Source organism: Balearica regulorum, chromosome 8 (genome assembly GCF_011004875.1).
Source record: "Balearica regulorum gibbericeps isolate bBalReg1 chromosome 8, bBalReg1.pri, whole genome shotgun sequence".
Taxonomy (NCBI): Eukaryota; Metazoa; Chordata; class Aves; order Gruiformes; family Gruidae; genus Balearica; species Balearica regulorum.
Window position 1 is genome coordinate 16,680,940 of NC_046191.1, and position 13,888 is coordinate 16,694,827.

General features: G+C 38.9%; 1 protein-coding gene across 1 annotated transcript in view; it reads right to left on the reverse strand.

Annotated features, from left to right (window-relative positions):
- ZNHIT6 (zinc finger HIT-type containing 6) overlaps positions 1 to 13,888 on the reverse strand; it is a 35,114-nt gene that overhangs the window by 11,194 nt on the left and 10,032 nt on the right. Inside the window, exons 6-8 of the mRNA XM_075759847.1 lie at positions 11,438 to 11,506; positions 10,554 to 10,634; positions 10,051 to 10,131 (exon numbers count right to left, since the gene is read on the reverse strand). Of these exons, the coding sequence (XP_075615962.1) occupies positions 10,051 to 10,131; positions 10,554 to 10,634; positions 11,438 to 11,506 (231 nt within the window). The remainder of the gene's footprint in view (positions 1 to 10,050; positions 10,132 to 10,553; positions 10,635 to 11,437; positions 11,507 to 13,888) is intronic.

Genomic DNA, 13,888 nt, shown 5'->3' on the forward strand with positions numbered 1-13,888 from the left:
CCTCGTGAAACATTACTGTAAATAATTTTAGAGGTGGGAGTATACTGAGGAATACCAAAGGATACCAATGAAAAACTCTTACTACATCAAGTTCAGAAAACTAATAGGTCAAATCTCATTTGACAAATTAAAATAAATAAGCAGTGCACTGATAAACTGAACACAAATATAAAACTGATGAGAAATCAGACTTGTAAATTGGCAATACTTTTGTTATTACACTTGGGTTAATCTAATGAACCTCCACTTCAGGAACAGGAAGAATCGATACTTCTGTAATTTCAGAGACCTAGATAGCAAATTCTAACCTCCAAATTTAGCTCGCATGGAGATAGCCTGAATATCTCTAACACTCTGTACTAAACGGTGGAAACACATCCACAAACTTACACTTTTTTGCATGGGAATCACAGTGCAATAAACCTTCCATTAAGGGGTTACTAATGCTTTACAATGAAAAGCTATGAAATAAAGAAAACAAATTATTTTCTTGGCAAACAAGCAGGAAGGTCAATTTCTTCCTTGGCGAGGTTGAAACAATCAGCCCTAGCTCATTTCCGTCAAGAAAGAGAAAAAACCAGAGGGATTCCCCTTGGCAGCATCAGGAGGAAATAACAGGTTTTCTCCTTCCTGACTGGAACATGAAGAGGTTCTCCTCTACCCCGCCTCTGTGAAAACGCTGATGGCTACGCTGCCATGTTTCACAGCGCTGTAGCTTCCAAGTTCAGCCTATCACTTCAAATACCCGTAAATGAGTTTGTATCTCTGCTCCTAGAAGCCTTTTACTCCAGCCTCCCCATTCTGCCTGGTCCCCAAAGTTGAGAAACTCGGCTAACTTTAACTCAACATCTCACTGTGTCTTTTTCTTCCAGAAACTAGCAACAAATCCTCTTTTTCCTTCAGAAAAATATTTTAACAGCAATCCAGATAGATACAGTTGAATTAAACCCTGTGATACATCATACAACACTTGTGATAGACCGGAATAAGACAAATGGTTTGAATGTTATTTCTGCTCTACAGCCCATTTTTACCAGCTCCTTGTCCCAGCCAAGGGGTAAAACATTATTTAACAGGGTTTTTCCAACTCCAATCTTTTACTGGACTTCATGGCCTGTCTTGCCTTCAAGCCTGCCTTAGTGTGCATGCTACACAGTACATGGACTTCCATGAAGGTATTTTCCATATTATGCATACATTACATTGTACATATATACAGGCAAGTTCCTCTCTGCTTCCTAGTAGAGATGGCAGGCTGGAGCAAACTGCAAGATTTGTTCTTAAAACAGCCTTTCCTAGATGCACATTTCCTCAGAGAGAGGAGACACAACCTGCGTGTGCATATGCTGGCTATGCAGCTCCCATGCTTCAAGCCCAGTTACGATGTAGAAAAGAGGCTACTGCGTAGAGTTTTCTTTATGTTTTAGAATTTGTAGTCTGCCTACCTGCTTTGCAAGTATGAAGAGTCTCAAGGTCTTCGGGTCTGCCTGTGGGGCTTACAGAACACCACTAGATGACTAGTCAGGACAAATCACTGGCTGAAGCCAACACTGACATTTTTATTGGTCTCTGATTCTCCACCTCTTTACTTACTCACATATTTCTCCTCCGTAAGTGGTCTGGATCTAACTTTCTGCAATATAGACAGCAGAATTTTGGAGCAGAGGCTAGAATTTCAAATAAATCTTTGTGCAATAGATGTCTGTCAGCAACTCTCTAGCTGGGACACTCGAGAAACCCTAATGCAATACCATTAATTATAAAACAGTTCATCCAAAAGAATTCAGCATGGGTTACAAAACACTGGATTGTTACTTTAAAAAACAGGCGCCTACTGGTTCATAAAGGAATCCCTTTCAAGAAAAAAAAAAAAAAAAGAATGATTGCTCAAGATAATAACATGGACAAATTCTGGTTTTTTTTGGAATCATCCCAAAAATCTTCTCAAAGGTCAAGTAATTTTAGTCAGACATCATAAACATTCAGCTCTGCATGCTACAGATTCAGACCGTACATACTACTTACACTCAGCAATGACTAGTTTTCTGCTTTCCATGTATGTTGTGCAATACAGGATTTCAATGAAAAACGTAAGTAGATAGGAAGGAAAAGTGACTATTTTTTTACAGTAAAAGCTGCATATCCCGGCATCTGTTGCTCTGCATCACTTTTGTTAGAGGAGACACTGATGTTCAGATAAAGAAGGAGCACATGAAAAATGACACTGAAATGGCTGCAGTAACAAAACTAGAAAGCCTGAAATGACCTACAAGAAGACGTAATGAAGTATTCAGTAAGAAAAGCTGAAGTTTTAATAAAAAAAGGCCAACAAAACAAAACCCAACACTCTGGGAAAAAAAACAGCAGCAAGTATTAATACACAGGAGCACTGTGTTTAAGAAACAGACTACAGACCAAATTCTATTTCCCCTTGAACAGTAGAAAGTCGCCAGAGCCTGACTACAGTTGTGCAGTGAAGAATAACTATTGTAAGCTAGCTCCCTGCTTTTGTAAAGCTGGCAGAGCTGCTTTTGTGCCAGCTGCTGTGAGCTAGAGAGGAGTAACAAATTCTACTGTCAATCTTCTGCTGGCGTAGGTTAAAGCCAGCTTGGGGTCTGTTCCAACTCATGCCAAGGCCAGCAGTTCAGCCAGGGATTTGTATCCTTAATTCCTGTCTCATGTATACCACGTACTACACAAACGTGAAAAGAAATTGCTTCCCAAGTAAGACTAGAGAATCTTAAATAAACCATCCCGCACTTTTCAACATTTGCAGAAAATACAGAGGAGGAAATAATGCTTGAAATGTGCCACTTCTAGCACATTTGTTTTGCTAGATGAAGTAGTATTTTTGAAATGAGGTTGTAGTATGATGATAAAAAGAACTGATCCACGCACCACACTAATACCAGTGACTTTTAAAGCAACTGAGTTATGTATGAAAAGCAGAAAGCAAAGACTATAAGCTCTGTTGGTTTTACACAATGTTATTCACAAATGATAAAGCAGAAGGAAATACCCTAGGAAGATGGTTTGAAAATTTAAGGAAAACACTATCAATATTTGAGGCTATCTGCAACATTTTTAAATATAACAGTTTCTGATAATTTTAAAATCCCTGACAAAGTGTATATTCAATGGACATTTTTAATGACAGGAAAATAAATAATCCAATATAAATACTACATTAAAAAAATATTTGGTTCCATTACATTTGTATTACTCTTTGAACTCCAAGACTATTTTCTAAAAGTCTGTTGGCATATTTGCACAGACTAAAGCAAAAAACTTTCTTCATGTTCCTAAATCTATTACTGTGACTACTGCGACCTACTAATGTGATCTAACCCTTAGTTATTTAAAAACAATAGACTACAAAAGAAAATTCTTTTTGAGCACAGAACTCAGTCATCCAAGGAAATAACTCTCATTTCTGCCAGCTGATCTTGAGACAGGGAAGTGCTCCAAAATTACTAACATCATCCAGCCTTCTGGGAAGCAACTGCATTGGATCAGTTAAAGCAAACTAAGTGTTCACCACCATAGAGCAATGGCATTTAGTAGAGAAGAACCTCTGATACTTGTTTAGCAGATTTTCTTCCCTGTGGTCCTCAAGAATTAAGTGCCGAACACGCCACATCTTCATGCACACCAGCCAATGTCACCACAGAGAGTAAGAAGCCGCTTGATGTTGGTACAAAAATGCTTCAGATATTTTTTGCTTTCTGAGTAACTGAAGCATGAGCTGCACCAGTACTCCTCATACAAAAACCAATGCTACAACTGATTTTATACACATCCCTGTATGGCTTGGCAGTTTTACAAAGGGAGGCTACAGGATGCAGTCTGGTACTGCTCTGTACTCCAGCTCCCTGAAGGATACGGTCCACTGAAAGCAGTGGGCTTTGCAAAGCTTTTAAGGCCAGCCAGACTGTATTTTCGAGGCACCTAAATATTCTGTCAGTGCCTACTGGTATATTCAAATCCCAAGAAGTCTTCAATAACAACTTCTCCTAGAACAATGTTCACATGCCATTCTGAATAAACTAGCAGGCAAAAAAGAAAATTACTATATAAAAGACCTAACATTGATGTTTAAGGAAGCATTATAAATGCACATGATTAAAGACAAGCCACAATCTAACCTAGATTCATGCAAGATGTTACTGAACCCAGTAGAAGATATATTGTTTGTGTGGTTTAACTTCATTAAGATTTATTTAATTAATTATCTCTTAGATTAAAATGTCTACTGTAAGCCAAGTCTGTTGCAGTTATTTCTCTTCTAGAAATAGGATCATCTTATATGATAAGGATGAGTAAATAACTTTTTCATTAAATAAATATCTGTACTTACAAAAAACCCCAACAACTCTGACCATTAACTTACTTAGAACAAATATCAAAGGTCAGTTGGATTTAGGAATTGTTTTTTTTCTGGTTTTGCTTTTTTCTTTCCTGTTACACAAAGTTTAATAAGGTAATTCTCAGGAAAATAAGAAGGTGTGTTTCCCAAACCAGATTGTATGATTTGGCAGTTGCATCTTTCCTCTCCTCAGTGGAAAAAGCAATACTCTTACCATATGAAGTCACTTTGAAGGCATCCCAAATAAAGGACTGAAGACAGTCAGGACACTAATTTATCCTGAAGAAAGAAAAGACTACTTTATAAAAGAATGTAGACTGTAAAAATCATCCAAGAGGCAGCAGTTAAACCTTTCTTGGAATAGTCACAGCTGAGGAGAATGGACAGCAACCACCAACTAAACGTTGCACAACAGGTGATAGAGGCAAGCACCACCAAATGGAAAACTCTTATAACCCATTCAAACGCAGATTTTTTCCAAACCAAGGTTTTAAAGGAAGAATAGAGTTGCGTAACACTCATTTTTTCAAACCCTCCTTCGTAAGATTCCCTATAAAGTAAGTGCAGTTAATGAGAAGACTATCAAGTGGTGTAACAGAGTGTTACAGAGCGTTAGGTGACAGGTAAGGAGGAGAGGACATGAGTGGAGATGATGCTTTAGGTTACTCCAAATAATTGTGGACTGCTACCAATTCATACTGAAAGCAATTCTTACTAGCTGGTTTTAGAGAAGACAGAAATAAGAGCTTATCACAAAGTTCTCTAAGAACTGTCACCACTGATGATAAAAGGCACCTAATCAAGAAGAAAGCAAAAGCACCATGTTGTTTGGCAGCTATCCATGATATCTGCACACCAGTAGATTTATCCAGTTGCTTTCTCAAGTTCTGCAGAACTCCTGGAGAGTTACTGTACTCATGGCTAAATCTGTACTCATGGCTAATTTATATTTCTGGTGAAAGAAAAAAAGGAAAACCAAATAACTTAAAGCATTCTGCAAAGGACCTTCAAACTAAAAAGGGCTATTTGCTGTGAAGCACAGAAAACAGCCAAAACTAAACCACAAACTCCTGTTTCATAAACAATTGCAGGAAATACTAAAATCCTTCTGTAGCATACTTATCTTGAAACTAGAAGACTAACATTTTATAGCCCACAATAATCCTGCTTAGATGTTCTCTGAAACACTATTGCACTTCCTCAATAATACTTGTCTACAATTGTAACTATGAAAAGTATTTTTTTCAAAAGGTTCTGCTAAGCCTAAAAACAACATCCTATTCAACAACGTATATTTACAGCCTTTCCACTATCTAGTGCTTGCGGAGAAGGAATTTTTCTGGTGGGCACAGGGGAAGTTTTGGATAACACAACATTCATGTAGACTTGCATGTATTAGTGGAATACACCAATCCTACTCCTCCAGTCTGCCCACAGAGTGACAGCAGAGGATTTTGCCATACAGGAACACAGAGTCTAAAATCACGCAGAATGAGGTGGCACGGGATGAGAAATTACTCTGAGCTGACAGTGGCACTCAAGGCTACACAAACCAGCAGTTAACAGCTCCTGGCTGTTAAGGAAACGTGGATCAAGAAATGTCAGAGAGCTCTGTCTGCTATCAGCTTTTGTTCCACACTGAACATCACTAAGCAGCAAGCCTGTCCCGTTTCAATCGCAAGTACTTCCAGTGCAATTCCAGGTACTGATTTATAGAATGAGAGCCATAAACCTCAAATTAATGTAACTGGAGGGCAGCCAAAAAAGAAGAAATCAAAATAAATTCTCTCTTACTTAACTGCAATGCAACTACAGTAAAAAATTAAATTCCCTCATAGAGCATCGGTCACAACTATGCTGGCACAACTGTGCTGAGGGCGCCTGCTGGCAGAGACACAACTTATGTCGACAGAAGATCCTTTTCTGCTGACATAGCGGTCCCATCATTTCAAACAAACTTTGTTATTTCCGTTCAGAGGAGGAATTTTCTTTCAATATGCTGCTTCCTTGACCTGTCTGCATTGCCACAGCTGGGCCTGCTCCACCAACTTGTACGAACAGATTCACATAATTTCCAAGTGAGGAATTGCATTTCTCAAGTCAAAACGCTTCTCTATTTTAACTTTCTGCAGTTCTTTTTAAACTGTAAACTCTGTAAACTTTACATTCACTAAGTAGGATAAATACAAATTACAGTGGCTTTCATATCAACCAACATAGCTGATTCTGGGAATACAGATGAGGCTCAAACTGAAGGATATTTAAGGTAATTTAATTTAACTTCATGAAAAAGAATTCTCTCTCAACAAATCTGTGAGCTAAGGAAGCATTACACAGATTTCAGAAAAGAAAAATGGTTAAGTAACAAAAGAAACTCATGAGCACGAGATAGTCCACTTTGATATCAAATTGGTTTCTTTCCCAAGCCTTCTACGCAACTTACATAGTCTTCTTCAAAAGATTAAAAGGCGAACTTTACCTGCTATTACAAAAGCAATTTTTCCTTCTTTTCTAAAAAAGGAAATGTGAAAAACCAAGCACTAAAATATCAGGGAAAAAAACACCTGTGTATATATTACTGTATTTTTAAAATACAAATGACTATTCAAGATCATTGCTTGAATACTGTCTTTCCAACCACGTACTGCAAGATGATGTTCAGCAGTAACACACTGAAGGCATTTTCAGTTTTTGCTGTGTTGAGTTAATTACTTGAGAAGGGGACAGAGGTTGTTCATGCTCTGGGAACCTGTCCTAAATACCACTATTAACAGATGAGCAGAAGAGTCTGCTAAGAATATTTTAAAAATGGGATATTTTTTCCGATCTCATTTCCCAGAGCTAAGCTCTAGGAGGGCTTCTTTACTCAGGTGCAACAGCACATACAACCTGTATGGCAAACGTGCCTGTGCTGAATAGCCCTTCACAGAGCACAGTAGAAAGGTAGACCAAGAACTGAGAAAACTTTATCTGCCCAGGTGCTTCTGCAATGAGCTTTCCAGGGCTGCTCACAATACCAGCATTTCTAAATTTCCCCCCTAAACACCAGAATCTGGCTATTCTTGAACTAAATGGAAATCACTCCAGACGTTTGTCTTTAAAAAATCTGTGTAGTCCCTACTGCTGGAGTCAGAGAGCACCAGTAGGTCTTAATTACCTGGACCAGCCTCACCTGGGACTTCCACCCACACTCCCTGCCCAGGGGTCCAGGAACAGAATAGACTATTTCAGTTGGAAGGGACCTACAATGATCACCTAGTCCAACTGCCTGACCAAGTCAAAGCATGTTATTAAGGGCATTCACAAAAAAATGCCTCTGAAACACTGACAGGCTCGGGGTATTAACCACCTCTCTAAGAAGCCTGTTCCAGTGGCTGACCACCCTCTTGGTAAAGAAATGCTTCCTAAAGTCCAGCCTAAACCTCCCCTCGTGCAGCTCTGAACCATCCTGTCACTGCATCCCAGGGAGAAGAGCTCAGGACCTCCCTCAGGAAGCTGTAGAGAGCAATGAGGTTGCCCCTCAGCCTCCTTTTCTCCAAACTAGACAAGCCCAAAGTCCTCAGCCACTCCTCATAGGACATTCCTTCCAGCCCTGTCACCATCTTTGTTGCCCTCCTCTGGACACATTCAAGGTCCTTCACATCCTTCTTAAACTGTGGGGCTCAGAACTGCACACAGTATGCCAGGTGGGGCCACACCAACGCTGAATACAGTGGGATAATCATCTCTTCTGGCCAGCTGGTTATACTCTGCTTGATGCCCCCCAGGATGCAGTTTGCCCTCTTGGCTCCAAGGCACGCTGCTGGCTCATACTGAGCCTGCTGTTGGCCAGCACCCCCAGATCCCTTTCTGCAGGGCTGCTCTCCAGCCACTCCTCTCCCAAGTTATACTTGTGCCTGGTGTTACTCTGTCCTAGGTGCAGAATCCAGCACTTGGACTTGTTAAATTTCATTCCATTAATCATAACCCAATGCTCCAAGCTATCTAGATCCCTCTGCAAGGCCTCTTGTCCCTCAAGAGTCAACACCACCTCCCAGTTTGGTATCATCAGCAAACTTGCTAATGGTGCATTTAACTCCTGCATCCAGATCGTTGGTAAATACATTGAACAGAACTGGCCCTAGAATTGATCCCTGAGGAACACCACCGGTGACTGGTCGCCAGCCAGATGCAGCCCCATTCACTACAACCCTTTGAGCTCTGCCCTTCAGCCAGGTCTTCACCCAGCACACGGTGAAGCTGCTCATCCCACAGTTGGACAACTTGTCCAGAAGGATGCTGTGAGGACAGTATCAAAAGCCTTACTAAATCCAGGAAAACTACATCCACTATCTTCCCTTCCTCTGCTAGGCAAGTGACCTTGTCCCAGAAGGATATCAAATTAGTTAAACAGGACTCTCCCTCTGTGAACCCATGTTGATTGTGCCTGATGATTGCATTATTTTTCTTGTAAGTTGGAATAACGTTGGCTAGCTTCCAGTCAGCAGGGACCTCCCCAGACTCCCAAGATCTAATTCAGCTTTGGCCTTTCATGTCTTCTCCCTGCATATACGAACCACAGTTCTGTAATCTTCAATTTCACTTAAAACCAACAGGTTTCTAGCTGACAACTCTGAGGGCAAATGTTTGAACCATATTTCAAATAACAATTGCAATTGGGGGGGGGAATCAATCAAAACCATGAAGAGTTTGGGCTTGAATTTGGAAGTACGTTACACATTTTTGAATAGCACTGGGAAAAAAATACAGCGTAAACAGGAAGCTCAGTTACAAGTAAAATTATTTTAATATACCTTTTTTTTCCTCCTTAGAAACAATATACCATGCTTTAGGGAAACATATTATTTACATTTGTTACATTTGAAGAAAAGAATGTACTTTAAGAACCCTAACTAGGAATCACTGGTCAACCACAATAAGCTATGAGATTAAGTTGATACATATCCTTTTCAGTAACAATGACAACAGGGTGGAGTGTTCAAGATGGTATTTATACCAACAAAAATAATATTCTTTAAAGTTTAATTTTGAAGTTCAAGATTATTGTCTGTTCTGGAAACAAAGAAAATAATTTTGCACAAGTCTGAATTCTGGAGACTTAGAAGTCTACACCCAGAAATATGGCAACATGAAGAGTGATGAGACAGTAACTTTGAGAAAAATCTGTTATTTCAAATGCAGTGACCGGATGCTGATAAGCACATAATTTTTGCTGCAGTGATTAAAAAAAGACAGCTCTCCTCAACTATCACTTCAACATATCCGCAGAGGTCCTTGCAGAAGGGAATGGACGTCTACATTTCTGCTGGTCGATACAGTAATTTAGCATTTTAACACAAACCTATCTTTGTTGCAGACATTGTTACATTTGGATGGACTGCTGCTGAAGCAGCTCAGGTAAAGGCACACTCGCTATTCCACCAAGGTTGCTGTGAGTGCCCTTAAATTGTCCAAGTACATGTCAGCTGAATTTACTACTCAGTAATTGCACAGAAATTTCAGTGTTGACATATTAGACAAAGAAATAACACTTTTGCCAAATAATTTTTAAGATGGGTCATAATTACTCACTGAAGTTTAATCCATGAGATTAAGTAATCTCCATCTGTAATATTAAAGACTAAGAAACATTTTTTTTTTGCTATTTTTAATTAATAAGCACACAAACTGAAGAACCACCTTACCTGATAGAGTTTTGTTTCCTGTTTTCTATTTTCATTAAAATTTGTACATCTGACTGAGGAGACACTGTATAGATTTTTAATCTGAAAAAAAAGAATATGCAGAGATGAAGAAACAATTTGCCACATACTAAGTATTTCCTATAAATGAGGGCTATGATTACTAGTATGTTTTTCTAATTACTTTAAAGAAGAGGTTCACTGTCATCCCCACTGAGGTTAATTATGGTTACATTTTTAGAATTACAGTTGCTTTATTTGATCTTTATGCCACGAGTCAATTTCTTAATCTTTTCCTGGTTTAAATTTCATGGCTATACTCCAGGGTTAGTTGGTTGGTGAATGCTAGGATGGTTTTCATCAGAGGAATTAAAAGATGTACTGCTGACTGGGAACTCAGCTCTGCATGCTGAAAGCGCAGTCAGTTTAAGCCATTTATTCAGAACCGTTCCCGTCTTTTATAAGTGCATTACTTGAACTAGGCAGAAAAGTTATTCAATACACACCTTTGACAAACTACAGGATCTGACTCCACTGGATCAATGTACGGCTTAAGAATATCAGCAAGTGTTTTATCGTCAGGCACCCTTTCACCAAAGATAAAAATCAAATACGTAAGACATGGTTCATCAGGTACACAAAAATCTATTATCCAAGTCATTTGGAGAAAGCTGTATATTTGCACGCTACAGTGGCACAACTGAGTAGTTTTATGGGAGGATTATAAATGTGTATCAATACAGCATAGATAATTGACAGCTTTATCTCAATTTCAACACTGGGACTTCACTGGCATCTACAAGGAGTAAACAGATGCATATCTCTAGTTTCTAACCCTGCAGCAGAAACATGCTGTTCCTACAGCCCTAGAAGTAGACAAGGGCATACTTCTCATCCCCCTTCAGGCTAGGAAAAAAGGAGAACGATTTGTCAACAAAAGCTTAGTTTTTGGCCTTTGCAAAATGTGCTTGTGGACTTCCCCACAAAGCAAACAATGCAATGTTTTCATCCTATACGAAGATCAGCTGCAGTGTGCAGGCAAGGAGGGATGGCAAATCTTGCTGAATGTCTGCTCCATGAGAACAGAATGTGTTAGGTGTATGGAATATCGCACTCACAAATAAACAAGCCGCTCTGTTTACATACAGAAAAGGACTACCAATCAAACATTTGCCTGAGTTGAAAAGCCTGCTAGCTTTCAAGGAGGAAAGGACTACACAACTTTAAGTATTTTTTTTTCAATTTAAATTACCTTTTAATTAAGACTAAAAATAATATTTGAGTTTACCTGGTATAATAGAAATAGATAAGAATTGATCAAAATAATTTGCAGTTCAATTTCAGCAGACTAATTTAAACTTTAAAAAAATCTGGTTTTCAAGCTCCATACCCTTTTAAAGTGTATTCAGCATGACAGTGAGGAAATATGAGCTTCAAATGCCAGTAAAACTTTTTCTCCCTGAAAAGAAAAAGAAATGCATGTTCTTAATGTTAGCTGATAACTACTACTTGTTTTTTCTATGATAAAGCTCAGTAGTCTACGGTATGGGTGCAGAAGAAAATACGCAGTCGAGATTTGGAATGGCATTTTCAAAGAGTAAAAGGGGCATGCAGAGAAGCTGAAATGCACTTTGAAAGCTGCAATGCTCCCAGATCCTGCTGAATTTTGAGTCCTCAAGGGATGAAAAATCTGTTCTTTACAAATACAGGTAAGATGTGACCAATTAACTGATCAACAGCATTTCACATTTTAAAAGGAAGTATCTTCCAGCTGACTTTCTTATGTATAGCTGCCCCTTAAATTCAGAATAGGAAACTGCTATTTCCCTGGACAGACTGCCAAACCTGTGCAACAGTAAGAGCCAGAGGTCCCAGCTGAGGCCAGGTTCTACATAAAATAGGGGACTCAACTTTTCACAGCAGTGACTGCCTAAAAAGAAAATGTGCCATGGGCAGGGAGGGAAGCTGCATTTTGGCATAACATGGATAACAGAAATTAGAAAGAATACATATTTTACAGAAAGATCAGGAAGCTTTTGGTAGAGACCAAAATTGATATCATGTTCCTTTCTCCAGTTTGTTAGTTTTAAGACTCATCTTCCCTTTCCAGCTAGAATAATTAGTACCTCAGAAGAGAAGCTACTGAAGCATAGTTTCAGTGCAGTATCATCTTAAGAAGGGCAGTATTACCTAGAAGGTACTTCACTAGATTAGGAATTCTCTTTTTGCCTTTTTACTCACGTGAGGAAATGCTACTGAAGCCAATATCGACTTAAGACAAAGCATTTTTCCTCTCATGGCCCCAAAGTCTCCCATTCAGTATGGTGAGTGTAACAATCTTTTTCTAAAAGAATCTCCCAAGAAAAAGCCCAGTCTAAAAGGTAGGTGCATGGCCCTGTGCTCTGATTCAGAATTTTACACTCCTGACAAACAGCAAAGTTTTAGAAGAGGAAGGAGGGAACTACTACCACTTAGAAATCAGAGGCCAGACATCTGCGTTTGGCATAGGAACATCTAATGGTACACCCCCTGCTCTTTTTATTAAAAACACTTATTGAGACCTATGAATCATTACATCCAAGATAATCACCATCAGTTATGCAAAGATTCTGGTACTACAATTAAGAGTAAACACAGTGTTGTTCCAACATGTTGTTTAATTTCTTTATCAGGCAGATGAAACATCCAGCAGGTTCTAGCAGGCTGCAGAGACAAGTATACGTGCACCCAGTAGCAAAACAGTAAACTTAGCTGCTAAGTTCAATTAACTATGATACCAATTTTCAAATGCAAGCACTTTACAAAAAATGCTCTTATCAAATAGATAATCATTCCCTTACCTAGTTATTCCTAGGAGAAAACTGAGCTTTACAGCTAAACTATACTTCCTGTAGTATAAGTAAAATCAGAAGTGTTAGTGTTTACCAAAAAAAGCAAGCAAGAACCCCAGCTCCAAGGAGCTAATAATTAGAATAAAAAGAACTAATGAAGGCCAAGGTCCCCAAAGCAACGTGTGACTCAGCAGAGTTGTACAGCACGCCTTGTGATTCTTCCCCTCTATCTGCTCACGTTTGTTAAAGCTGAGAATGAGGTCTTCCTTAAATGAGAAGGTGAAGTTAGAGCACATCAGGTCTGAAAGACTAAGAAGATTGAATGACCAAAGCTGGAGGGTAACACAGAAAACAACCAGAAGCTGACATAGCATCTTGTCTCATGAATTTTAGGCTATTTTGTGTATTGGTATGACACTGTCTTAAATTGTCAAACTGAAAAAAGTTTTGAAAGAACTCAAAATCAGCAGGTGAAATTTCAGAAGTTTTTCGCAAGATGAATGAAACAAGGTTTTGCAATTCTTCATCTTGACAGCTGAAGGAAGCATCAACGCTACCGTACACATGGAGTAAACTGGAATACCAAGACGGTTATGGCACCAGTTTAACTAAGTTGCAATTAACAAGCTTGTGATTCCTCTCTCAGACATATGTTACTATCTGGCATTTAACATGGCATGATATTAATTCAAAGCACTTTCCCAGGAAGACTTCAGTAAAAGATGATAATCTTTAGACATAGAAATAGGGTCACCATCATTAGCCGCAGGAAACACCAACGATGGGCACATTTATTAAAATACTTAAAAGGACTGTTGAGATTTTTTGTTACATGTTAATCAACTAAACCGAGGCTTTCTAGACTTCTTTTTTCATTTAACTCATCATCTTCCACAATTTTTTCAAATAGGCCATGTTTATCTACTCTAAGTGACCAACCCTAATCCTGATATGACTTTCTTTCTGTCAAATTTCTAAATCAAGACAGTCAAAGCAATAGGAGTAGTGCA